Below are 26,604 nucleotides of genomic sequence, written 5' to 3'. Positions count from 1 at the left end.
TAGGCATGCGTCTTCTCTAAGGAACTGCTCCGCCTCACTCTTAACAACCATTTCCACCAAAACACAGAAAATATGCAAAGCATGACTCGCCTGTTCTGCATCAGAAAGTCAAACCCAAAACAGGATAATGAGGACAAAGTCTTGGCCTCCCAGCGTTTCCAGAAACACCGCAGAGAAAACAGAGAACACTAATGGAAATATCTCACAGATAAGAGAAGGGAGGGAAAGGCTGAGTGTCTTTGACTAAAGGTGACAGTCTCACATTATCTGGAGGTAGAAAAGGGCTCCATCAGCTCACCGTTTGGCTCATTTCTCTGCTTTATTTTTTTGTTGCAAAGAGACAGACCAAAGATTAATCTAAACAAAGGTCGGCTAAATACTGGGCTGGGCAGAGGATGGGAGAAGCCAAGGTCTTATTTAATGCTGTCGACGGGGATTATTAACATAAAGTCTGCTGCCTAGGTGAAAGGTGTTTTTTTCTACGCCACTGAGTTTGCTACGAGCAGAGTCTAATTGCACATCCACACTGCGAGCGCCTTAAATATCAGCAGTAATTAGTAGCTTCCTTGTGAAAAGTTTGGTGCATCTGAACTTTCGTGCTCTCAGCATCCGGTCGTGTTCAGGCTCATGTGCAAAAGCATAAATCGTACAGGGAGCACTCAGCTGGTGCCAAACTGTAAAAACTCAAAGGTCGCAGCAAAGTTTAGGCTGCATATAAAATTCAGTACAATCCATTATGTGTATCTAATTTATTTTTTCAGCGCGGCCCTCGGCCGACTTCCTTCTGTGTGAGCAGCTTCAGAAATCTTTGTGACACCTCCGGGGAGGGCGTTTAAAGACACCACTTCCAGCAATGTGTGAATATTATGGGACATAAATCTGGGCACTCAGCTAAGTACTAGTTTGTGAAGATGTGTCCCCCCATATAAAAACACAACCTTGGATCCTTTTCAGCATCATCGTGTTCCCGCAGTGATGGCTGACGGCAGCCTCGCCTGAGGAGGGAGCAGCTAACGTTTGGGGATGACATCACAGCTACGTCTACAACACTCACTTATGTTATCGTCCTCGTCGTCTTCGCTAGACAAAGAGTCCTCGAAAATGAACTGGGACTTCGATTTGGTGAGAATGGGGGAGAGGTTGAAAGAGAAGGAAATTCGCCTTTTACGTCTCAGGCGTCCGACCGCTGAGGGCAGCAGGGAGGAAAGAACCAGAGCAGGAACAGATCTTTTAAGTCACTTCATAGAGGCAGTTGGGGGGAGGGATGGGAAGTAGAAGTGTCAAGATGAAGAGAAACTTATAAAGACTTAAATAGACAGCTGCGTAAAAAGGAACCTCTCTGGTGAACTTTTGTTTTCCCCAATACTATTTACACATCGAGCTTTTTCTCCTCCACTGTAGATTCTTACTGAGAAAACACCATAAATTTTACATTTTAAAGTGACTTCTGCTCTGTTGTTGTTTGAATTGATATTAGAATCATGTATTTAGAGTTTTACACCTTCACTGACTCATACATTCTGTGCTTTTTACCATCTCATCGCATTAAAGCAGGATGATTGACTGTAACATGATCACAGAAGATGAAGCAGAAAAGTGTCTTATCTTGACTCTCACCATCGACGTCTCTGTGGCTGATGGCGAGCATCGATACAGACTTGGTGAGCGGCAGAGTCATGGGGGGGCAGCTGTTTCTCAGAGGCCGATACCGCCGCAATTTCTGCAGGAAGGGGCGACAGTTTAAGTTCAGTTAAGCAGGTACAAATGTGACATGGAACAAAACATCAGCAGCCTCTAAACAGGAAAACAGGAACAACAACCAGAAAGGAGAAACTAGACAAATGATTCGTGACAGCGTGCCCACAATTTGTTTTGAATTCAGTGAGAGTGGAGTCGAGCTGCCGGAGGAAAGTCGTATTATTAAATCTTACTAATCCCCAAACTGGAAAGTTTCAAGTTTGCCCCTGAATGTTTGTGCACGAGCTTTTCAGAGGATCGCTGTGAGCCGACTGTGAGACAGAATGAAGATCTGAGTGTTTGTGCGTCAGCTGACCGGGTCATGTTGTCGTCCGTGCTCTCCCAGCTCCTCCTGCTCCTCTGTCAGAGAAACCAGGGAGCCCCTGTCATCGCTGTCCTGTCGGGGCATCCTTAAAGGCTCCAGGATTCGGGGCCCCTGGGCGGGGGGGCCCCTCAGCTCCTCTGGCCCCCCACTGAGCCCCTCCAGACTATAGCTGCATGGACAAACAGAAGGTGATGGCTACCAAAGTGTAGGACAGAAGTGGCATGCACAGACATGCACACATGCACCTGTTGACAGACGTGCATGTGCATGCGCGTGCACACACACACACACACACACACACGCACACACACACACAGAGCTGCTCTTGCACAGTGTTTAGCCAGCTGAGTTATCACCGAGCTCCGGAGCAGATTTACAGCTGAAGCAGCAGCAAATGATTTCCAACATCAGCATAGAGAGCTCTGCAGCTGTGATTTACAAACCCTATTACATCGATCTATGACTGGAAATAAGAGGCCTTGAAAAATCCAATACAATGATTATGGAGAAGAAAACTACAGCTACATTTCAGGATGAGCTATGCTGCGCAGCTGCAGCTCTATTCGCTTCAGGACAGACTCTGTGATAGTTAAAGCTCCCACAGTAAATCTCTCTTATCTTCAGCCCTTGGGTCTATATGGCACTCCATTATCCAGTAAATCTTCAGTCCAGCACGTTCAAACATCTCTAACCTAAACCGGACCAAAAGAACCATGACTGGGTGATTATCAGTGACCAGTGATGGAGCAGCACTCACCTCTCCTCAGGGCTGCGAATGTAGATGACTATATTTGTCATTTTAAGGTCTCTTTCCTGCCCGTCTTATTACATTCCTATAAAGCTGCTCAGACTCCCCCCCCGCCCGGCACCCAAACCTAAATAACACCAGCAGGAAGTTTTCCACTGACTGGGCGGAGCATTTACACACAATCAGGTATACACACCCACAACAACGACAAATGCAAATTGTGCAGCTCACTCAAATCAAAATAGGTCAACTTCCCTTTGCAAGACAAAGACACAATAGCACACGAACACACACACAGTACCTGAAGGACCTAACCACTTCCACAGCATCAGGAGGACACCAGCTGAGGCTAACAGAGTTTGAGGTGGAGAGGTTAGTCAGGAGAATGGAGGATGATGGGAAATGTGATGCAGACAGAGAAGATGGGAGACGTCCACACTAACTGTGGAGGAGCGTTTCACACAGCAAGACTGGAATTGGGTTTGAGTTTATTTCCTGCTGCCATGTTATCGAAACATCGATAGCTGGCCAGGAAATAAGTTTGAAGTTGTTTTTCAGAAGTGCAGAATTGTTAGAGCAGCCAAGTTACTGAAAGCGCTGTGAGCAAGGTCCATGGAGAGGCAGCGGATGTTAGTTTCCTTCACAGCTTTTTGCAGTTAGATCCGAAGCGACACATAAATATTTAACGATATATTGGCCACAGGAGAATCTATAGGTAAAAAGGTAAAGAGGTAAAACTCGAAAAAGTTCTCCGGTTAATAAACTGTTTTATTTACAAATATCAATAATACTTCAGCCAAGTTAAATATTACATATGACCAGAAGCATAAAATAACCTGAACCCTCTGTAAGAATCAATCTGACATCAAAATATTATAAAAGATCGATGTAAAATATTTTAAAGAAATCACTAGCTGGCCCCGTTTGACCTTTTTCTCATCGACTCGACTGCTGTCTGTACTGATCCTGGTCTTACTGTCTCATTCTGGTCTCTACTCTCCTCCAGCACAAAGCTGAAGCCTGAAAACAACATTTTGCTTCTAAGAACAAAACTACACCAGCTCTTTGTTTTTGACACCATCATCAGCCTAAAACTACTGAAGCATCTCATCTCCATGGCAGGTGACGCTGCTTCCTTCCACACTGCTGCCTCCACACTCATGCAGTCAATAGAGCCGTTCCTGTTTCTGGGGAAATTCAGGACACAAGCAAGACTTCTATCCTGTTGTCGCTGCTATGACACGCCATCTCTTCCAGGACTGAATTCAAAATCCCTCTGATGTGTTTTCACTCCCTGCAGGAAGTAATATACAAAAAAAAAAAAAAACCCAGACAAAAAACCCCCAAAACAAAACAAAACAACATAAGCCTGTTCTCAATCTCTGGCCAATGCAGTCCTGTGAGCCTGCAGAGCTAAACTCCCCTCTTCCCTCTTTCTGTGCGGCTGCTTGTTATTACCACTGCAATACAAAACACCAGTGTGTCTTGTACATCCTGACGGGTGAAACGGGGGGGCGGGGGGGGGGGGGTCACAATGCAGCAGCAGTTCAGCAAGCGTACATTAAAAAGTGGGAGAGCCACAGAGAGACTACACCTACATTCATTTTGTCATTGCACATCGCCTAGCAACAAGTCAGGCTTTACAATGCGTGAGCTGATGAATGTGATGGGTCGGTACCTTCTCCTGTGAAAGGTCGGCTTCCCCTCGCCGGGACTACGGATGGAGCTGGAGGTGATGGATGAGACAGAAACAGGAAGTGGTATATGACAGGTGAGATGAGTTGGGGTACGAAGGGGGGGGGGGCAGGTCAATAAGAGCATGATGTGAATGAATGAACTCTCTTCTTAAACGAGGCCTCCATTATCTTTTTAAAGTCAGCGGCACATCCACACTGTCTGTGTATAAATCTCACGCCACCATGTTGGATCAATAACAGTGACATTCGTGCAGAGGGATGATCCTAAAGGCACGGACATCTTTGACAAAATACGCTTTCTGTTTTCTTTTTCTTGCTTTCCTGCCAAGTGTTGAGTTAGATGAGAGAATTGATACCACGCTCACGTTTGTCGTTTTGATGTGATGCTGAGCCGGGAAACTTAGCTCAGCATACAGTAATCATCTGAACACACACACATGTGCTGTATGTGTTTTTTTACAGCTTTTCTTTGGATTTCACGAAGAAGCTGAAGTGTGAGACGGACTCGGCTGTCTGCTGCTGTTTACCCTCTTTATGTTGAGCTCAGGTAATTGGCCTCCAGCAGCAGCAGCTTCAGATTTATTGTGGAGACGTAACCTTCTCATTTCCATCTTGGCAAGAAAAGCAAATAAGCCCATTTCCCAAAATGTCAAATGATTTCCTTAAAAATCTTACTGAACAGCAGAAGGAGACAACTCAAGCACGTCTTTGTCTCGCTGATTAACTCTTACTGTATTGATTTTTCACTGTGTGGGTCTATTGTCCCAGAAACTACGGCCTCTGTACTCACAGCATCCACATTTTTCCATCATCACTCTTCCTTCTCAACTTTGGAAACTTCTCCAGCTGCCTGATTGGCCCCAGATCATGTTCATCTAAAAAGGCCACCTCTTCTGAAAACCCTCAGTTCAGTTAGTGGACGACTAAACATCCGCAGCAGTTTCTGGTTAATCTAATGATTCATATCTTATTCATGTTTATTTATTGTTGACCTGACACTGAAGGTAACGCTGCTCACTGCTGTGTTTTCCTCCTTTTGGACCAGTTGACTAGTCCACATTTTCATTTTTGTTTCATTGACAGGGAAATGTGTGATTGGAAACATCCCTCCTCTCTGTTATTAGTTCCAGAGTAAAGAAAAGCTGTTCCTCCTACAGCTGAGCGTCATAAAAATGAGCAGCAGCTTCCGTGACAGCCTGCTCTTCTCGCACAGAACACTTTGTCTCTATTAACATCGTCAACAAAGGTGTGAATCAGAATCCGATGACGGCTCATGACGCTGTGGCTTCGAGTGTGCGTGCGTGTGTTTGAGTCAAGGTGTGTATCCGTCTGTGTGGGTGTGTGTAGTTTTGGTAGCCTCCTACCAACTCCAGGCAAATGGCAGCGCAGCTGGTCACAGCAGGAGGAGGAAAAAACTTAACATGGCACAGAGAGACTGACATCAGCGAGCTCTAATGATACTGACATCTGCACACATCAGCAGGCAAACACAATGTCACTCTCACAATTTCATCCAAATTATGATTAGAGGCTCTTCATCTCTAAGAATGTGATCCACAGGCTCACCTCCTCTGGTTCATCTCTGCGTCTCCGCCGTTGTTCTTTCCAGGACCCCAGCTGTGGCGGCGAAGAGGAGACAGGGAGCGGATGCTGTTTCGGAGGAGACACGAGCGTCGCGGCACCTCCGTCACTCTGTCTTTGGCCTCTTCTTCGGCTTCTCCTGCAGCTGCTGCTGCATCCAGTCCTGCTGACGCAGCGGCGCCAGGTTGGACGCCCTCCTCCGGGCTCCAGCTGCAGCCCAGGCCCTGGCTGCCCTCCGGACTGGAACTGGACGGCCCGACGCTGGCTGTGTCGTCTGTGGAGGAACAGGAGACAGAAACCTCGCTGGTGCTGTCTCCTCCCGTCACTGGTTCATCACTCTGCAGACATAAAAAAAAATAAATAAAATACTGTCAACGTGATGGTTTATCATGAGCCACGATAACAGCTTCATTAATTCAACAAGGACTGAACTCAAACGTTGAGTTATAGAGAACCACACATGATGGGAAATAAGAATTTGAATCAAATGTTTTGATAAAGAACAAAATACAGGAGAGGTCTAAATCTGTTTCTTACCCAGTTTATACATGACATCCCTTCACTTCTTTCTAAACTGGAGCAAGGGATGAATTTAAAGAATGCTGGAAGAGCTGGTTAACCCACAGGAATGGGATATAATGAGGACCAAATGGCAAGGCTTAGGGATAATGAGCCGGAGCCACTTTATAGCAACACTGACATTAAAACAAGCACCAATAAAAGATGGCTACCTTGTGAAAACAAACCTTTCCCAGGAAAATGTTTTGAAGATACTGAATCTAGAGTCCAGTCGAAATTTATGCAGGAATTCAGTTGATACATTTGTTAACTAATATGAATCTTTCCCGATGAGAAAATGCTAAATTTGGTGGTGGGGAAGGCCAGACAGGCCGGGGCGGCTTCTATTGTCCTTGACTGCTCTGACTGGTCTGTAATATAAGCAATGAATAAAACTATGAAAACAAATAGTGGTGGTAAATGCACTGTGGCCTGGGTTTGCTGGGAAAGCACCCATGCACGTGCAGACACACACACACAAGCTTGGGATAGTCCATTTAGAGCTAATTTGTAGGTGTGAGCTTTAACTGGGCCTATTGTGCAGCCAGCTGCAGCGTGAGAGCCGAGCACAGAGCGGCTTCTGTTGACAGAGCCGAGAAGAAAGATCCACTTTATGCTGTGCACACAACTTCCTCCGGGAGTGAGAGAGTGCATGAGTTTTTATACAAGTGTGTGTGTGTGTGTGTGTTCAGTGTGCGTGTGACTGCATGTGTATGTTTGTGAGTCACATGATTTTAGCTTCAGAGTTGGGAAAAGAGTTTTGGAGTTCTGCTCATCTACTTTGTGAGTAATTAGTAAGTGTTTAAAGTTATAATGTCTTGCTCAAAGGCACGAGGACACGTTTGAGTGACGTGTCATCAATGCCACAACCTTCCAGCTTTCAGTATTTAGCTGCCGTGGTCAATATTTGGAACCGTAGCGTGCTGACTTCATGGGGACATTTTGGACAATCCCTGTCCGTCCTGACCCCGACATCGTACCGTCAGCTCCCAGGATGCCGTTATTCCCCACACCTACACTTCCCAATGTTCTGCATAACAAAAAAGGACGCACCGCTCGCAATACCATCAGCTGTTTTAAGTGCCGAACACAGCAGAAAGTGAAGGAATAAAAGTATTTCAACTTTAACCAAAGGGCCGTCGGCTTCAAACAGACTTTCAATAGCAGTGGAGTGACAGCAGGGACCGCGGTTTGTGCTTCCCCAGCAGCGCAGCACAGCTACCGGCTTAAAAAGATGCTTAGTAGATGTTTGGCATCTCAGCCTTGGGTGCTGATAAATAAAAAAGCCAAGCACAGACTGACAAAACAGCTACTTCATTTATAGCATACAATCCCTACAGGACTCGTTGCAGGGGCAAACAAAAAATATTTTCTCACTGCTTCACATTGGACTGCAGCCAGAAGAGCTGAATCAAATGTAGAATACGTCCTCTGGTTTTTTACATTTATTTATTGGGTGCAACGAGCCGGTTCACAGCACGGCGGCGTAGTGGTTAGTGCTGCTGCCCCTGGGGCCTTTCTGTGTGGCGTTTCTAAAGACATCCTGTTTGGGTTCACTGGTGACTCTAAACTGTCCGTGGGTCTGAGTGGTTGTTGGTCTGTCCAGGGTGACCCCGCCCCTCGCACACAGTGAGCTGGGATTGGCTCCAGAACACCCCGTGACCCGGAAACAGATCGAGAAGAAGATGGATGAAACTGATCCGGCATCATGGACATTTCATTATTCTAAATATTTCAAACCAGAATAATCTCAATGATTGTGTTATTTCCCCGGGTTGTGAGGACGGGGTAGTCTTGGTTGTGTGTCCAAGCTACAGTCAGCTACCTTTCTGAAGACGCTGTCGTATCCGGGCTCTACGCTCAGGAAGCTATCTGTGTCGCTCCCAGAGTCTCTGTGAACGGTGGAGGGACAGCTGGTGGTTCTGCTGGTCCTACTGGGCAAACTGGGGAATGCTGCGGATTGTGATGATCCTGAAAGACACAACCAAATAATGCGTTAGCAATTAAATACAGATCGGTGAAGCAGCAGTGTAAAATGGAAAACGATTTAACTGGAACTGTCAGAAAAAAGAAACACAAAGATAATAACGCTGTGAGAAAAACACTCTGTGTGATTTAAGTCTCACTCAGTGCTAATACTGCTTTAACTGAACACTCAGCTGTTAAAGTGAAAAACATGATGTTTCCAAAACAATATGTGTTCGACCCGGCTCTAAAACACATGCAGGTCTGTTAGACATCAGTGAAAAGGCTTCTGCGAATCTGAGAAGGTGTGAAAAGCCCGGCGGATCAATGGCCGACTGTCCTCTCTAAAACCACCTGGCAGAGACAAACAATTAGTGTTTGTGTGTTTTTCGAAAGGGCATAACTGAAATGAAGATCTCACTTCGAGAAAATGACAACTGAAAATGCTATTGACGCCGCCAAGAGTGCAGAGAAATGGTTTTCATGACAGAGCAGCATCACATCTAACATTAGTCACCCCGAGGCCAGCAGGACACTGATGTGAGCAGCCTTTTGCTGCTGCAGAGTTAGAGGTCGTAATCCCTTCACTTCACAGCAGCAATAAGAGATATCATGCAGACAGTTTGAGGGCCAGCGTCCGCAGACGTCAGCCTCCAAGTCAGTCACTTTCCAAACTGGATCAAAGCTATTGATCCATTATATTTCGTACATTCACGACGCAACAGCAGAAAAACCCTCAGCAGCCTGAAATCCACCAAGAGCTTTCTGAATAAAAAGCAATCCGCCCTTTTGTCAGAACACAGAGCAACACTTCTTGTGCACGCAGTTGTGTTGCTTCAATTTTTTGTACATGTAAGGACATGAACAGATAACATCCCAGAGCAAACTAAAATAGGAAGATTGTGCCTTGCCACAAATGTATACCAGTCGGCTTACTTTAGCCGGCTGCCAAGAGCAACGGGATGAGATCATCTGCCCAGTTTGGTATTTTGCATCATGCCTATTTCTGCCTGAAGAGCGGAAGTTATTCTCCATCCCTCAGGAACCTTTTACATTCCCTGCACTCATGTGAACAAGAGGAAGTTCCAGTTGTGTATGTATGTGCTCTGTGTGTGTGTGTGTGTGTGTTGGATACAGTCTGAGTGCTCAATAATCTGAATTTTTGGCTAATTGGGAAAAATGAGACACTAAACTCTCTGCGGTGAGGCGTCGCATTCCACAACAGCCGTGGTTGAAATTTCTGAATGTCGGAGAAGAAAAAGGAAGTGGCCAGGATTCAGTTGGACGAGTGCAGCAGCAGAAAGTAGGTACGGTTAAAAAAATAAAATACAATCATCCAGTCTGGAGGATGAATATGGTGCAAAATAACAGAGGTGATAAAATATCCATCAGGCCTGGCTGTCTCAAAACTCTCCTCTCTGCACATTTTCAGCCTGTTAGCTGAGATGAGTTGTCATTGAGGCTACTTTAAGTGTTTTCTCCTGCAGATAATATCAGCACTCTGACATAAAACTGTATTTATTTTTCCCTTTTACACTTACACTTTTACAATTGTTGATCAATTCTTTTTTCTTTTTTTTTTATTCTACAGTAAACTGTGCCGACTTTCTGCAGACAAACGGATCCTTCAGCGTTTTCCTTTCCTTCTGAAGTAGCAGAGCAGGTCCTGCAGCATCACGTTACCGCTTCAGTTAAGAGCTGCTCGGGGAATCCTGAGGCTCCAAAATTCAGCTCAAGTCAGCTGTTCTGGGGAAGGGGGGCCATCGGGGGTGGGAGGGGTTCATCACTCAGCCAGACATTACAGTCCGCTGTTACGCTGCATGGGTGCAACCTCGATCCAGAGACTCACTGCATCCAAACGACAGCAGATTTCCACATGCATCCGAGATGATCTCGCTAATTAACACACTGAACTAATCAGCTCTTTTAATATCTGACTAGAATTAAAACTCACTGATGCACAGATTTGAGAGCTGATGCTGTAAAGTATCAATCATTTTTAATTACAGAGCTTGAAAGAGCAAATAAATGCGCCAACATAATATTTGACTGTGAGTTCTGAATTCTGTGATCAGAAGTGTCGGCGGTTTAAATCTTGTAATGAATGGATGTAAACATGCAGTTCTGTCGACCACAATATGACAAACAGAGGATTAGTTCTGTTTTCTTCTCCCTCTGCACAACAAAGGTCACAAGTTTAATTGCTGCAGTCCAGCAGAATGAGTGCTGCGCACACAGGGACACATTTGTTATCTTATAATAGACTGCGGGCTTCATCAGAAACAGCACGGTGGATAATATCCCGGTCAAACATGAAAACTCCACCGACCTTTGACTACAGAGCTGCAGCGGAGCTTAACCTCCACCAGTGCAGCCGGCGAGGTTAATGCAAAAGACATTTCAGCCTTTTGTTCGTCATTTGTTCGTTGTTCCTCTGCGGATGGAGACTTACCAAAATGGAAGTGTGTGTGTGTGTGTGTTAGAGAAGTTGTGGTGAGCAGAGGGGATGATGGGAGTTTTTCTCAGACTCCACCCCCTCACACCTGTCCACCAAAACTAGCAGGGGACTGTGAGCTTTGACAGCTGTCTCTCTCCCTTTCTTCTGAAAACACACACACACACACAGAACAGGTGTAAAGTCCTCTGGTGAATCTGTGGGTGGGTGAGGTCGCTCGTTGATGTGAGTCAGTTCAGACAACTGTCGACATCATATTGACAATATTTGTGACCATCCGTTTGACTCTTACTTTGAAAAGCCTTCAGTTTTTCAATGATCTGACCTGCTGTGGAGCGACGTGACTGTTTGAAGCTCAGATGTTTCCACACTAATGCCTTCGAACAGCGAGTGTTGTTGTTGTTTTTGTTTGTTTAACGTGTTTGGAAGAGAAAGGATTCTGGAGGAGCGGTGTGTTTTGGTAGATGATTGCGGCAGAGAAAAAAAATTGTAAAAGAGATATGACCCCCCCTCAAAAAAAAAAAAAGAGCATCCATCCGGCCACTCTGTCTCATAACACTCCTCTGTGCACATTTTCATACAGTTAGTGAAGACAAGTCGCCACTGAGGCTGCTTTAAGTGTTTTCCCTGCAGATAATATCAGCACTTATAGATAAAATATGATGTTGTTTTTCAGCTTGTTTTCTAAGAGCATGTTGTGTTAAATCTGTAGAAATTCATTGTGAAAATGTGCCGACTTCTTGCAGAGGCCACTGAGTCGGCCACTCGTTACACAAGTTGTGCCGCACCAACACACATTTTTCTTGTTGTCTAAAGAAGCAGAGCGCTTCCTGTTGTGCACTCAGAAAGTATTCAGACCTCCTCCGTTTATTTTCAGGCTTAAATTAAAACGGACAAACAAAAACTGACACTCGCTGCCTCAGGATGATAAAACTGGACTGCTCCCATGGAGCACTTTTCTCGGTTTACAGTCAAAGCCACATTCAGACGCTGATGGACCAACCCTCAGACCAAATCCAGTATTTCCCAAGGACGCTCAACCCTCAACCACGCAGACTGGAGGAGCCGGGAATCAAACCACCGGCCTTCCGATTAGCGCAGGACTCGCTCTGCGTATTGAACCACAGCTGGGAAGTTTTATCCAACATTAATATCACCTTGACAGAAGTATTCGGACACTTGTTTCATCACCAGGACCGTGCTGATACAGCGATCTGATCCGACGGTACCAAAGAAAAAAACAAAACATTGAAAGCGTCCAAAGCTCAGCAGCCAAATGGAGGAAATGTGGAAGTGCGAGGTCTAACAGCAGCCCGGGCAGGAGGGGCCTCGGTTACCACAACTACAGGGTGAATCAGAGGAGCTGATAAGCAGCCGTCACGTCACCTCGTGCTGTTCGCTGTCGCAGTTTCTGCTAAATGAAACAATCACCATAAAATAAATTTGAAAAGCTATTTGTTTATTTCGTCAAGAGGCTGCTGATGCACGGCCTCAATCCTCCGCTGTCCTCCCTGCATGCTTAACCAAACTATAATTTAAACCTTCACTTTTATTTAATCCTACATATTGTTTCCTCACTGTATTATTTTTGCCTTGGGCCAACGGCACACCCAGCGTGTCTCCTCCTGTGTAAGTGAGGGTTTTGGAACGGAGCTGGGCAGAAACAGGGTGCCCCCCCGCGATAAATGGAACATGTAACATAACAAACCGTGCATGGCGTCTTCTGTCAGTGGGAAGACACCTCAGCTGTGAGCTTCAGGATGTAAACTGTATGACTCAGAGAGAATTGGCTGCTCGATCTGCTTTTGCAGTGGCCCAGATCTGCTCGGGGGCGACTCTGAAGTCTCCTGGGCCAATCTTGACCTGGAAGTCACTTTCCCAACAAGTCAGGCCAATGACCTGAAACGAAAGGTCGACTTCCTGCCTCACCAGTAAGCTTAGACTCACAGTTTTCTATAAGGACGGTTTTCAAATCAGTATTTTAGTAAATGCCGTGTTAATGTTTGACAGATATGGGAATGTTGTTCGTTTTGCAGATATTTAACCTGCTTGGACTTGTGGGTGAAGTCCGAGGATCTCCGAAGTGCGTCAGCTCATCACTCAGAGGATTGTGGGAGTGTTTCCAAAATCTAAAGGTCATCCACAGAGTAACTGCTGAGACAGACACTGCTTCATTACTGAAGCAGAAATACATCAGGAGCTGAATTCAGAAAGGTAATGTGTATCAGCTGGACGGGAGATTTAACAGCAGTCAGTCAGTTTCCTGCTGCCGTTTCTGCCATCTCTCTCCAGACTCAAAGAAGAAGAGGCTGAAGGAGTCAGGTGGGTACATCGAGGGAGGGAGACGCATTTCCACCAAAAGGGAAGTGATGACGTGTTCCAGCTGCTACACGGGAAATCCCACCCTCAAACGCGCTTCCATTTTATTTCCGTTTGACATGGCTCCTTTTTTTTTTTATCTTTCTCTCTCCACCTTTGTGTTTCCTGTGTTTCCCCGAGTATTTCTTCATTGCATTGATTCCCACCTCTTTTTTCTCTTCCTCTCCATCTAACCGGAGGACGTTTCATTTGTTTTCCACACAAATAGAAGGCGGTTTGTTCTCAGCCTGATCCGGCTCATCGATCTTTTGGGTCTTTCGTTATTGAGAGCGGCCTCTGTGCACAGACTCATCTTATGGAGGTCAAAGAATCCTTTCTGCTGCCCAGACATAGATGTACTTTATATGTGTCAACATCTATAATTTATTTTAAGGTTTCACTTTCTTTCCTCACTGCTGAACAGGCAACAGCCTGGAAAGCTTGTGTTGTGTTGAGCCACAAAGGAAGCAGGTCAGTTTGCTTCAGAGCAGAGCGAAAGGTCTCGACATATTGACAAATATTCAAATTCACGTCCCGAGGAAGTCTGACATAGTCCACTACCTGTCTGAGTTATACTGTATGGTGGGACGAATAAAGGAAATTAAATTGGAAATATCAGACAGATAGCCATGAAATGTTGTGGAGGCATTCGATCTCGACAGAAGATCCCCTGACTAGCAGCACAGCTGGTCCAACACTTGGGCATAAAAAAACCATCAGTCTCGGCTGTACTTTGTATTTTCTGCTGCTATCTAAGTGTGACACTAAACTAACACAGTAAACAAGCAGCAGCGTGTTGACATTGAAGCTCAACCACCTCAAAGAGCCACTAGCTCACTTTTAGTCCGCAGATACTTTCATGAAGAAGTAAAACAGAAACGGGGAAAACGGCGTGTTCGTAAGAAAAGCACAAAGAGCTGAGACAATATTCAGACATGCTGAGCGAGTCCTGCTGAGCCCACGCCACGTCTGTAACGGCTGCCTGTGCCGCCCAATGTTAATTAGCTCTGTTGATCATGCTGAGACTCTTCCAAAATCTCTGGAGGGTCAAACAGAGCATAAAAAGGGTCAACTGGCAAACCACCAACAGTTACCACCCTGAGCGTTTGGCAAAAATTATACATCACATCATTTCCATGCTTGTGGCGTGAATACATATCCTGGTGTGCACGGGACACAAACAATAGGCCGACAGGCCGGGTCCAGCTCATCAACTCATCGCTCTGCAGCACAAAAAATGCTCAAACGCTCTGCTGACGGCTCAGTGAAAGCTCTTATTGACGTGATTCTCCTGCTGGGAATTGGCCTCAGTCTGCTCACTATCATAAACATCTTTCTTCCCTTCAAGTCTGTGTACAGTACGCCTTTATGGGAAACTACATTTAAACAAAACAAAAATAAACGTGGGTCTGCTCCTTATCACTTTTTCAAAGGCAGGTTTCTGTGAGCCACGTGCCATCAGTGACGATGTTACAGGCAGATCTGCCATCCAACACACAACTCAACTGCTCACCAACAAAAGGCCTGCATGTCACACAAGCACAACCACAGCCGATCATCGTTGTTGCATTTGTAAATTTCTTTGACCAGAAAATCACAAAAGAGGTTGTATCTGACAAATGAATCTTGTTTCTTCAGACAAAATAAAAGATGTCTGAGGGCTTTAATGTCAAATAAATAAAAAAAAACCTGACAAACTAAGTTTTTAGCTGCTGTTTTGATGAATGTAAGAATAAAAGGCTGTTATCACAATGACGTTTCTGCTTCGCGTCTGTGTCACTTGAACCAGACTGTTTGAGTCAGCAGGCCAAACATCAATCTGTTATCGCTCCAAACAGACGGGCTTCATAAGACCGAGCCAGACAACATCTTCCAGCATAAACAGGAACACAAAAATGACCGAGCGCGACACATTTGTCACAAATAGCAATAGTAACTTTGCAGCGTGGCTGAAAGCAACAGACATAAATCATCTTATGTTAAAAAAACAAAGCAGAAAAAACATCTACAAAAGAAAACGTGTGCTGTGAGAGGCAAAGGTGGATTTTTTAGTTCGCTGCCGGTGACTCTTACCTGAGTGTGGAGCTTCGCAGGGCTGATGGAATGACGCCTCTCTGTCTCGGTGGATCTACAGAGAAACAGGAAGACACTGAATCAGCTGCAGCAACATGTGATTGTCACCCTCAGAAATAATGATGCAGACCAGCGTGTCTGTTCGGAAGCGGCGCTCCGTACACAGGATGGGAGGCAACGATAAGTCACTTTTTAGGAAAGCAGGATTAAGTGCATTCACGGGATTTAGTAGATGCAATCCAGCTCCGTCTTCACAAGGAACTGTTTGGAAAGATCTAACTTGAGTCTGTTTTCAGCCTTCAGAGCTAACAGTCATGCTGACACCAACTCGAACACACACACACACACACACACACACACACACACAGCCTGTCAGAGATCTGAGGTTGGCTGTAAACACACAACGCTGGGGCGCTGCTTCCTCTGTGGTCTGAATGTCTATAAAACAGCTGTGTGTGTGTGCATGGGAGAAAGAGAAAGAGAGAGAGAGAGAGAGCTGGTTTTAGCTACAAAGCCACACACACACACACACACACCCCTCCTCTTCACAGGCAACACCAAAGCTTCAAGAGTTTGGCCGAAGCAGTGAAGCTCACAGAGGAACTCACTGTGTTGTGATAAACTGCATCAGCGAGACACAAATAAAGATGACAAGCTCTCTCTTTGAATGTGTCTCTCATCGTCAAGATAACAGATTAAAAATCTATTAACAAAACCAGATTAGCAAACAACAAGCTCCTCAGCAGAGACAAAAAAAAAAAAAAAAAAAGCCCAACTGGTTTGTTAGAGGCGTCTTTGTTTTTCAGGGGTCAAGTGATTTCTGAGCTGCAGCTGAATCTGCTGTCACAGATAATGGATGCAACTTCCTTGAAGATGTTTATTGCGTGTCCTCCATGAATGGTTTATTTCTTCCTTCCTTACAGTAGCTCGTTTTCCTCCCCTCCCTAATTTCCCGTTTAACCTCCAACCCCCGGTAAACCCGGGTTAAGCCCGGCTCAGATCAGCAGGCTTTAGCGTGGCCTTTTAAACTCGGCTCCAGTCATAGTATAAACAGCTCACTAATCTAAAGGCCACAACCTTTAATCTGAAAGAGCAATGAGGGGAACATTTAGTGTATATATGAGAGAGTCACTCAGATGTGAGTCAGCGTTCAGCTTCCACAGTGAATGAAGAAAAGGAGAAAAGTAAAAAAACATGATTTAAAAGGATTACTCTGACAATTTAGGAAATACACTCATTTGATGTCATTTGATGGTGAGAGCTCTGATAGCACTTTGACAGCAGCCTAGCTCGGAAACTTGGATAATCCAGCTACCGGCACCTGTAAAGCTGAAAAACTGGCACAATTTCTCTTGTTGGTTCATATTCAACAAAAAGGAAAAAGGAGTCACAAACCAAACTGTGACTCTACATGGGGTTGCAGGCCAGTTACTGAGTGGATCAGCTCTTTGGAAAAAGTGAAAGTGCTCTTCACAGTCCTGCAGCTCCGGTATTTCAGAGAGCTTCTATTTCTATTTTTTTTAATTGAAATGTTCAAACAAACAAAAAGAGAGAAAAGCAGCAAATAAACAATCTGTGGACATAAAGCGAAACCTGAACACAGAGAGCTGCACAAGAAAAGGGAAGGAAGGTAAAGAAGTTCAAGCGTCTGAAAGGAGAACAGAGCAGAGGCAGAAATAAAAGGAGGTAAGCTGGGGGAAGACTAAAAACGGAGTCCAAACCTCCCAGAATGCTTTGGGGGTGAGGGGGCCGAGCACAGTTACAAAACAACTGCCCCTCCACCGCCCCACTGCATGTTATTGACAAGTCTGCTGAGACCCACAGAAACACTGAGCTGTTGTCCTGGGCTGGGAGTGGTTTGTGGGTGTGTGTGGGTGTGCGTCTGTGTGTGTCTGTCAAAGCGCCCACTGTGATCACACACACACACACACACACTTTTGCATTCCTGCACTGACAACAACTTGCATACCAACTGGCGCAGTGAACATGCATCTCCATCGTGTTGCATGCGTGCGGACAAATCAAACACCCACTTATGCTTTTTCCACCCATCAAACTCACGTGCGTGCGACAAAACCCGACACACACAGCTGCATGCACAGTCCACACACACACACACACACACACACACACACACACACACACACACACACACACACACACACACAGCCCCCCCCCACTCCACCACAGCTGTGTTCACATATCAAACACAGCTCGCTGAGAGAGAACAAACACGCTGACGAGGAAAGATTAGCTAGTAACAGAGGGTGCTAGTACACACAGACAAAGACCAACACACAAATACACACGTACACGCACGCACAGGTTGTGCGCTAAAGCAAAAAAATGTCAACAAATTACAAAAAGGCTGCGATACTTGACGTAGGACAGCAGCTTGAAGTATTTTAATAGACTGTTTACTCACTGAACTAGCGGGCTAACTATAGAACAAGCTCAGCTCTGAGTCGGCTACGTGGAAGGAGCTGCTGTCAACCTTTATTGGTGTTGTCCGGTGCTGCGGTTTGTATTATCTGGTGAACAGATGAATGACGGCCTCTTCAATTTGGAGAACTGAGAGCTGAGTTGAGCGATGGAAAGTACAGAGAGTCCCTGAAGGTGCCTGAAGGATCGGTATTTAAATTTCACTATAAGCTGCTGGAGGATGGATTGGGAGTTGGACAAAAAGAAAAGGTTCCTTTAAAGTGCTAACCAAGTCGTGCATCTGCTTTATGTCCCTAAAGCGCGTCTGAAAATGAGTTTCAGATACGTCGCGCCTGCAGCTTGGAAACTCCTGCAGGAGAGTTTATGTTTCGGGGAGCCGGTCTCTTTAAACCTTTTAAAATGGAGATTAAAGGTGTTGGAGGAAGATGCATCAGGGTGGAGGAGCTTTGACAGATGGCTCTCTGCTTTCTGCTGCTGCCGTTTTGGTCAGAGCACTTTTGTAAATGAGACTGTTAATCTCAGTGAAGTTTTGCTGGTACATTTCATTTATTTATTTATTTTTTAAGATTTATCTTTGGGCTTTTACGCCTTTACTTTTAGTCAGAAACGACCTGCAGCATCTGTCTTCGGCCAGATTCAAACCAGAGACGCTGTGATTAAATGGCACGCGCTCCAAACCACCGGACCACTTTTACATTCACAATAAAAAAGTTTGGGTCCGACAGCCAACTCTGAGCCTGTAAGACGAAATCAACACTGAAGATCTACTGACCATCCACTTGTTGTCACAACAAGCCAGGTTGTATTGAAGTCTATGGGAAATGTACCTCCGTCTTACTTTATCTATTCGCTCAGAAAATGTTTTCGTCACAAGATTGAGATCTAAAAAAGCAGTTTGAGCCTTTAGTGCAAAATGGTGCTTTTATTTAGAGGAAGAAAAACCATAAAGCCGGATATGACACCACGATGGAGTACAGAACAGGTCAGATACCGCTCAGTCCTCCTCAGATCTGGCTTCCCCTCCAAACTGGGTTTCTTCTGATTTCAAAAAGATCAAGATGGCGACAGTGAAATTACAAACTCCGGCTCACAAACCAACACAGCAGATCACACGTCTGTCAGGTTGGGGTTGGGCTCAGTAACTACTCTTTTTGAACCGGGGTTTGGGTTCAGAAACAGCAGAAACAGCAATGTTGTGACATTAACTAGCTAGTCCCGGGCTGAAAGGCCCGTTACTTTCCAAAGCCAACTCACCACCAAGACGTCCAATCAGTGCCGCAGCGGCAGCACCGCTCAGGCTGCACTCTAACACAACAAAACTGGCTGATGCTCTTGGCAAGAAACTGTCATTATCCAAAATCCAGTATCAGACTCAAAAAGGGAGGGAAAAAGTCGTTAATCACTTTTCTGCGGGGGCGGGGTTACGCCACTGAAAACAGACTGTTTATTTTTCCTGAAGGAAGCATGAAGAGGAAAAAGAGAATAATTGAGGTTGGACATGTAGTGAGAGATCAATGAGCTGGTGAATGTGTTTGGTCCGATCTGAGCCAAGATGAACAAGATGACAGCCAATCGGGCAGCCGCTCATTCAACCAGTCAGCCAGCCCCTCCCTCTGAAACCTGGTACCCTGGACTCAGAACGGCCCGGCGCATATTTGTAGTGTCGGGGGAATCTAAACTGTACCCAGTAAAAGCACATCTGGTTTAAAAATAAAAAGACAGGCCGGCCGGAGCTGGACTGCTTCCTTGTTTCTGAGCAGGCAGGCGGCCAAAGAGGTTCCGCAGCGTTTCCAGATATTCACACATCGTTGGATCCCTGAGGGTGCCTGGTGGCAGACTGTGACCCAACTGTTGCACCAGCTCTGAAATATGAAGCGTCTCCTCCTCTGACATCCTTTTCTCTAACCTCAGAGGTCAGAGGTCACAGACAACCCTGAGTTCTCCAGTTTTTCTAACCAACATCACAAATGCTGCAGTTTGACTTGAGTTAGAAAAAAGTGCCCTAAAAAGGACACGATGATTTGATATCTTCTGCCATCGACTTGCTGAACCGAACGTGTTTGTATATATTACAGCACCATATTAGCTCGTTTGAAGGCCGATTTGCAATAACTGAACTCTGTAAGTAGAGTGATGATGTGTTCTGTGACTCAAGGCCAGGAGAAACGCTGGGAATGAAGTCATTTGGCCCGAAGCCTGTTTCCATCTGAAGCCATAGGAAACCGTTAGTCCAACCCTGCCTTTTTCCCACACCGTCATATCTCTCTCACTTCACCTCTTCCTCTCTCCCTCATCTCTTGGATAACAAAAAAGAAAAAAAAAAAAAAAAAAAATCAAAGAGGGACAGGCTGACATCAGGAGCAAGTTTAGAAAGTGACAATAGGCTAAAGAGGTGCGTTACATACACCAGAGCAATCCACTTCATAAATATTTTCCTCTTTGTGCCTCCCACTCTGGCTGTAGATGTCACATTCAGCAGACAAATCCACGGTGGTGGAGTTCATCGTTTATTTAACGTTTCATATTAAACAGTCCGGCTGTCAGTCTGTTTATCACTGCAGGACTCACCAACTGCACTGAACACTCATCGAGCAAATGGGAATTATTTCCTTTTTGAGTCATTAGCCAGAGTTTAATCTGTCTGGTTTTGTTGGTGATGTAAAGTTTAGTCTTCATTCTGACGCGCTTGTCTCCTTTATAGTTCATATTTCTATCTGACCTCGAAGCAGATTCACTGGTTTGCTTCTTTTTATAGCTATTCTTTTTAAAGAAAAAAAAAGACATGACACCAATCAAGACAGAAAACAAAAAAACTCCCTGGAAAAAAATAAATGTTGTAAAGGCTTCTGTATGTGTAGTGAAGGGAAAACTGCCATTCAGGCTTTAAATAGGAAAACTTTTGGGAACTATAAAAGATCCCATTTAGAAAAATCCTCCTGAACGCTCAGAGTAAACCGTGTGACATTGAACCTTTATGGTACAGTAACAGGACCTCTGAGAGGCCGGTGTCACTGAAGGAACATCGGCAGACTTGGATTCTGTTTCAGCTCCGTAGTTCCTCGACCAAATAACCCCAGAAAGACCTTAAACTGTCTGAGCCTCATTAAGTTTCATGGACAGCTGCTGCACGGGCCGAGCGTAGGCATCTGTGTCGGTGTTTCCTACAGCAGAGGCGTACAGCGTACGTCCAAAGAAACCACACTCCACCCCAAAATAATCAGCACTCTGCGTCTGGAGGGCCACTATCAACAACCATGCAATCATCTCCCAGGGTGCAACACAGAGAAACCCCTCACTGCAGGTCTGCTGAAGCACGCTGAAGCACTCTGTGATGGTTATGATCATGTTTTACTTTGGAAAGAACTTTTTCCTGGACAGCTTTTCAGAATAAGACTGACGCTCCCTTTCAAAAGAAAAAAAAAAAAAAACACGGAGGAGCTTCATGGAAGCTCAGATTTTCATGTGAAAGCTTCTTTTTCTGGTAACTCTCAGGACCTGAGTTCAGCTTTTATCACTTTTGCTTCAACTTTTATGACCTCTTCTCCATCTGATGCCCCAAACGTCCGTGTTTTCAAAGCCTCTGGTCAAACAGCTGTAACAGCAGCAGCAGCGATACAAACACCAAACAACTTTTGTTTGTGAGTGCGCTTTAGTGACCTACCTTTATCAAAACCACGTCTACAGCTCTCTCTCCTTTGGCACAGAGGCTGTACCTCCGCTTGTGGCGCTCATACATTTTTCCTTTAAAATATCCAGAGCAGATTTGACCGAGCAGAAGGTTAAAATCCCAGAGAAAGACTCGAAGCTGCTTGCTAAGCTTCACATCTGGCCGCAGAAGCAGCCTTCAGCCAGACTCCAGCTCAGCTCCCTCCCTCCTTCTCTTCTTCCCTCCCTCCCTCTCTTTTCCTCTCCTCTGTCGCCTCAACTTCTCTCCTGACTCACGCCTCTGCTGCCTCTCTTTGTGTTTTCTCTCTCTCTCTCTCTCTCTAAGAAGTAGTGAATGTCTCTCTCTCATCCTGTTGAGCAGCCTCTCCAAAGTACTGGATTGTTGCAGTGTGACAGTTGACAGAAGGCCATTATTACTCCAGTTAATGTCTTTCGATCCTCAGAATTTATGTGCCTGCGATTTAACACCCCCTGCTGGATGAGGCCACCGCCGAGGCGCCTTCTGCTGGAGACTGCAGCTCCCTCAGATGTTATCTGGGGATGGTTGCTACTCGGGGCACTGCAGCTTCATTTTTTGCAGGTTGAGGTGAAATGGTACGAAATTTTTAAATAAAACAACACACACAAAATCTCTCCACCATTGGGTGCCAGAAAGATCTCATCTCTTTCAAACACAGCATGCAATAATTTCATTAAATGTTGAGATATCTATGAAAATATTCTGCTTTTCTAAATCACTGCATAATGATAATGATCAAATTTCTGTATATTAGAAGGGACTGAAGAATCTCTTATCTAGCACAAAACCTTTTCCTCGTCCATACAGACGGCACCAAGAGCCCGATTACACCCACAAATGGACATGAACACAAGCAGTGTGTGTGTCTGTGTGTAGATAAATCTTCACACAGCAGCAGACTGTGATTTTTTTTTACAGACCCAGACTGTGAAACAGACGTGAAAAGTACAGCTATGGTTTCAAAGGGAAAGGTAATGAAAGCACTTTATATCGTCACCGTGGATGGTTTTTCCCACCAGAGGATGGAAATTAAAAACAAACAAAACAACAACACACACCTCCCGAACACGCTGCAGGACAGCAGCTGGTCAAGAGCTCACAAAATCATCTTCTCCCCCGGCGCTCTGCTCTTTAGATGTATGGCAGCAATTTTAGTCCAATTTTATGAAAAACATAACAAACAAGATAAATTACAGAAGTCAATTATTCATCTGCTGCCCCCCCACATCCCCATTAAATCAATGCTCCTCCTGGAAGATATTCAGATGCATGTAAACGTCCTGGTCTCTGCAGTCTCACGTGAATCTGCTTCGCCCTCGGGTCCCGGCTGTCGCTGACCAATAACACAGAGGCAGCGAATCCCGGCCCGAAAAAACAAATCAAACTCTGACCTTCACAAAGGACCAGGTGTTTCACAGCTCATGGAAACACCGCAATCAATCTGTTGGACTGAACAATGTTTGCTGCGACCGGATGAAAAACTGACAATCTCTGTACCACTCTGCTATAGCTCATGGAGTCGGCCAGAAGATGACATGGAGCCCAGCGACTGGCCAAACAAGCTGCGGGCTCGTATTACTCATAATCTTTGTGCATCATGAAGATGGATGAGAGCTTATAAACACACCTTCACATACACATAACAGGATTTACATTTAATTATATCAAATGAAAATGCTTCTCAATCTCTCTGTCTGACTAACCAAACCTCTTCTTCAAATTCTCTCAGCAAGAAAAAAAATAAAAATAAAAAACAAATCACTGTGCATTAAATTCCAACTATGAGAAGTTAAAGATCACATGAGATCCATCATGAGTGCAGGGACATATTCCCATCAGGACAAATAAATCAATAAAATCAGGCCATATTCACAGAGAATAATCCCAACAGGTTTGGTCCCGGTTAGAGATGATCCTGTTGGTATATAAGAATATTGTTAGTGTCCCTTTTTAACCTCAGGCTGTCATTTTTAAATAAGAAAATGGAGCCATCATCTCTGAAGCTCCTTGTTTCCAAGCAGACTGTGAACGTGGCCGATCCACAGGTAAAAATTAAACAGCAGCATTCTGCCGGCCCTGACAGCAGCACGTTTAACGTCACTTCCACCCTTTCTCACGGTGCTGCTACTTCCCTGTAGATGTTTATATGAATTCCATTTGCAAAACAACTCTGGGAACAATCTAAATTTATCTCCTGCTCAAGTCTTGAGTGTCTAACTCTGTCTGGCACTTTGACAGGACTCACAGCTGCAGATGAAAACCGCGTTATTCCGCTCTGATGTGTGATTTAGAGAACTTTGAAGGGCCGTGATGTTGAGTGGACTCGCAAGCTTCGAGTTCCAGGACTCTGAGATATGAAATGCAGATGTTACGCCTGCTGAATCATCCAGGACTAAATTATCCGCTGTCTAAATAGCTTACATCTTGTCAAAGCATCAACACGCTCTTTGTGATTTTAATTACTTCATTAACCTCACGCCTCCTTTGCTGGTTACTAGGTATTACTGCTGTCGTTTGTATTCCGTTATCCAGTCGGTTTTATCAGCTTTCATTCTTTAACTACACTGAAAATACAAACTGTTGTACATTTTATGACGATGACTGAATGATGTGAATGATCTGTTCGGGTAATAATAAGTACTCCCATTATTGGGATCATTAGGAATATTCCCACAGATCACAGAGCAGCCTGGCTGTCATTTTTCACCTCCACTGCTGCTACAGCTGCACGTCAAAGAAACTACAGGAAGCTGCAGGTCGTTGGATTCTGCCTCTGGTCACGAGGAGACGCTGCAGCGATGCCACTGATGCTGCGCCGCCCTCTGCTGGCGACCCCAGCACCCTGCACGCCGTGAACGAGTGCGTCCTCCTGCAGTCAAACATCTGGCATTCAGAACAAGCCACTGACCCAGACCACAACCCAGGAATAAGCAAAGCCACTCCAAGTCTATGGCTGCTGAGGAATCTGTCAGTCAGCAACATTTCAGAGTAAAGTCCCGTCTACTGAAGATCGCATCCATGTGCTCGGCGGCTGAGGGAGAAAATGAACTGCACAGAACCAATCCCAAAGGATGAGGCCGAGATCTGGCTGGATTTGAGAGTAAAGTAAATGTAGAGGTCATCCTTCAGGACACTCCACACACCAGCAGGTAATATATTCCTTGTTCAGTGACTGCACTCAACAAAAATACCAAAAAGGAGCTGACTAAGCTGCGAGTATCAAATTGAAAAAATGTTCCTGACAACTTTCTTCCTGCAAATCTTGAGTTGGCACATCGAGCGCCTAGTAAGAAAATCCTGCTTTCCCTTCTGTCACATTTCTGATATGCTTTTCTCTCCTCACTCTTCTATTACAGTCAAAAAAAAAATATATATATATCCATAAAGAGTTTGAATTTTAATAAGAATTTAATTAATCAATTGCGTCTTTCTTTTCTTTTGTGTTGTGCTGCACACACAAAAAGTTCATCTCTGCCTTAAGTCTACAGATCAGCTCTATCTATCATCTATCAGTCACACCATTAAGGATAGATGGTGACAGTAAACATGCTCATTGTACTCAGTATCTGCCAAATCCAACAAGGTGTGCAAATTATTAAAATATCTAATTTGTGGGAAAGTCCAATAAAGAGCCGGTCTCTGGATTTGGTATAAGTTTAGTATTTCCTGAATGACCAAACTGAAACACTGAGGTTTTTATGCTCTTTCACATTTCACATCCAACTGAGATGTTGACGAGAGCTCACTTGTTGCTTTGTACGGCCCAAGTGGGTGAACAGTTTTTCACAGCAGACGTTTTGACTTGTCGGAGCAGGAAAAGCAAAGGTGGAGCCGAGCGCATTAAGATCGACAGCACAACGCAGCAGATATCAGCTGTGAGAAACCGAAGGGTTTGCTCACCTTTGGATTCACACCACATTTACCTCAGCTCATGTGACAACGCAGGAAAATATTCATCTCTTTGCTCACATCGTCATGTGAAAGGTTACTCTGGGTGTTTCAGGGCTTTGTCAAATAAATGACTCACCTCAGAGTCGCCTTAATCAAACCTGCGTGAACAACAAAGCAGAGCGTGAGAGCTCACAACCACAGTAGGATCTTAAAGCTTACCGTGGAGAAGTCTGTTTCCGCTGCTGTGTCATTTTCTTCCTCCCCTGCAGCAATTACAGTGTCTTCAGACTTAATGACATCCACCTCTGGAGAGATACACACAACACAATGCAATCAGTCCAACGGCAAATCGTCCAAATACAGGAATCAATATCGAGTGCTTCGAGTGAAAGGAACTGAGACTTGTCTATCCTCACTGCAGGGACACTGATGAGTTTACAATAACACAATAATGGTGCTGCAGCTTGTGTGTATACTTCTTTATTTACAATTAAAACTTTCCTGAAAGGAAAATTCACCACGGGGAAAATAACAATTTGAATGTAAATGAATTCATCATTCTCTGATTGGAAAAACAGAACGCCCACGGTCCAGTGGAAGTTTTATATAACCACCTGAGGACAGGCTGAATGTGTCTTAGTGGACTGAAGCGAGACACATTTCTGACTGAAAACATGCAGCGACAGAGTTTTCCTGATGGATGACACGTCTATAAAGGTAACCCCTCAGTCGCTCGCTGTGATGCACTCTCCTCTGCACTTGACTCGGGTCCAGCACAATTCTACCCGATGAGCAGGAAAGGACGAGCGGACTGCCTCACTTCCTGCTCCGCGCTCGCATCAACTGGCTGGAGTGTGTTTGTTCTGGAGAAGCCAGCCTTCTGACTGAGCGTCTCACACTTGGTCACATGCACTGGTAATGTGACCGGGCCTGCTGATATTTACTGCAGCCAGTGTGTGCAAGTGTGTGTGAGGCAGAGCCTAATGGAGAACATATGAATACAAAGGGAAGTGTTGTCAGGTCATACGTGGCCTGAAGTACCAAAGATAGAACCCGCCTCAGTCTCTCCTGCCACATATCACGTCACCA

At 45.0% G+C, this 26,604-nt stretch overlaps 1 protein-coding gene across 4 annotated transcripts in view; it reads right to left on the bottom strand.

The window, feature by feature from the left end:
- akap13 (A-kinase anchoring protein 13) overlaps window positions 1–26,604 on the bottom strand; it is an 82,479-nt gene that overhangs the window by 23,316 nt on the left and 32,559 nt on the right. For 3 of the 4 annotated variants that reach the window (XM_029497454.1, XM_029497452.1, XM_029497453.1), the window contains exons 9-15: window positions 25,735–25,820; window positions 15,498–15,552; window positions 8,472–8,617; window positions 6,074–6,426; window positions 4,489–4,536; window positions 2,054–2,231; window positions 1,618–1,720 (exon numbers count right to left, since the gene is read on the bottom strand). In XM_029497454.1, coding sequence (XP_029353314.1) covers window positions 1,618–1,720; window positions 2,054–2,231; window positions 4,489–4,536; window positions 6,074–6,426; window positions 8,472–8,617; window positions 15,498–15,552; window positions 25,735–25,820 — 969 coding nt within the window. The remainder of the gene's footprint in view (window positions 1–1,617; window positions 1,721–2,053; window positions 2,232–4,488; window positions 4,537–6,073; window positions 6,427–8,471; window positions 8,618–15,497; window positions 15,553–25,734; window positions 25,821–26,604) is intronic. The other variant, XM_029497455.1, reaches the window with a different exon arrangement.

This window comes from Echeneis naucrates, chromosome 3, assembly GCF_900963305.1.
Source record: "Echeneis naucrates chromosome 3, fEcheNa1.1, whole genome shotgun sequence".
Taxonomy (NCBI): domain Eukaryota; kingdom Metazoa; phylum Chordata; class Actinopteri; order Carangiformes; family Echeneidae; genus Echeneis; species Echeneis naucrates.
This window is presented reverse-complemented; position numbering and strand designations above follow the sequence as displayed.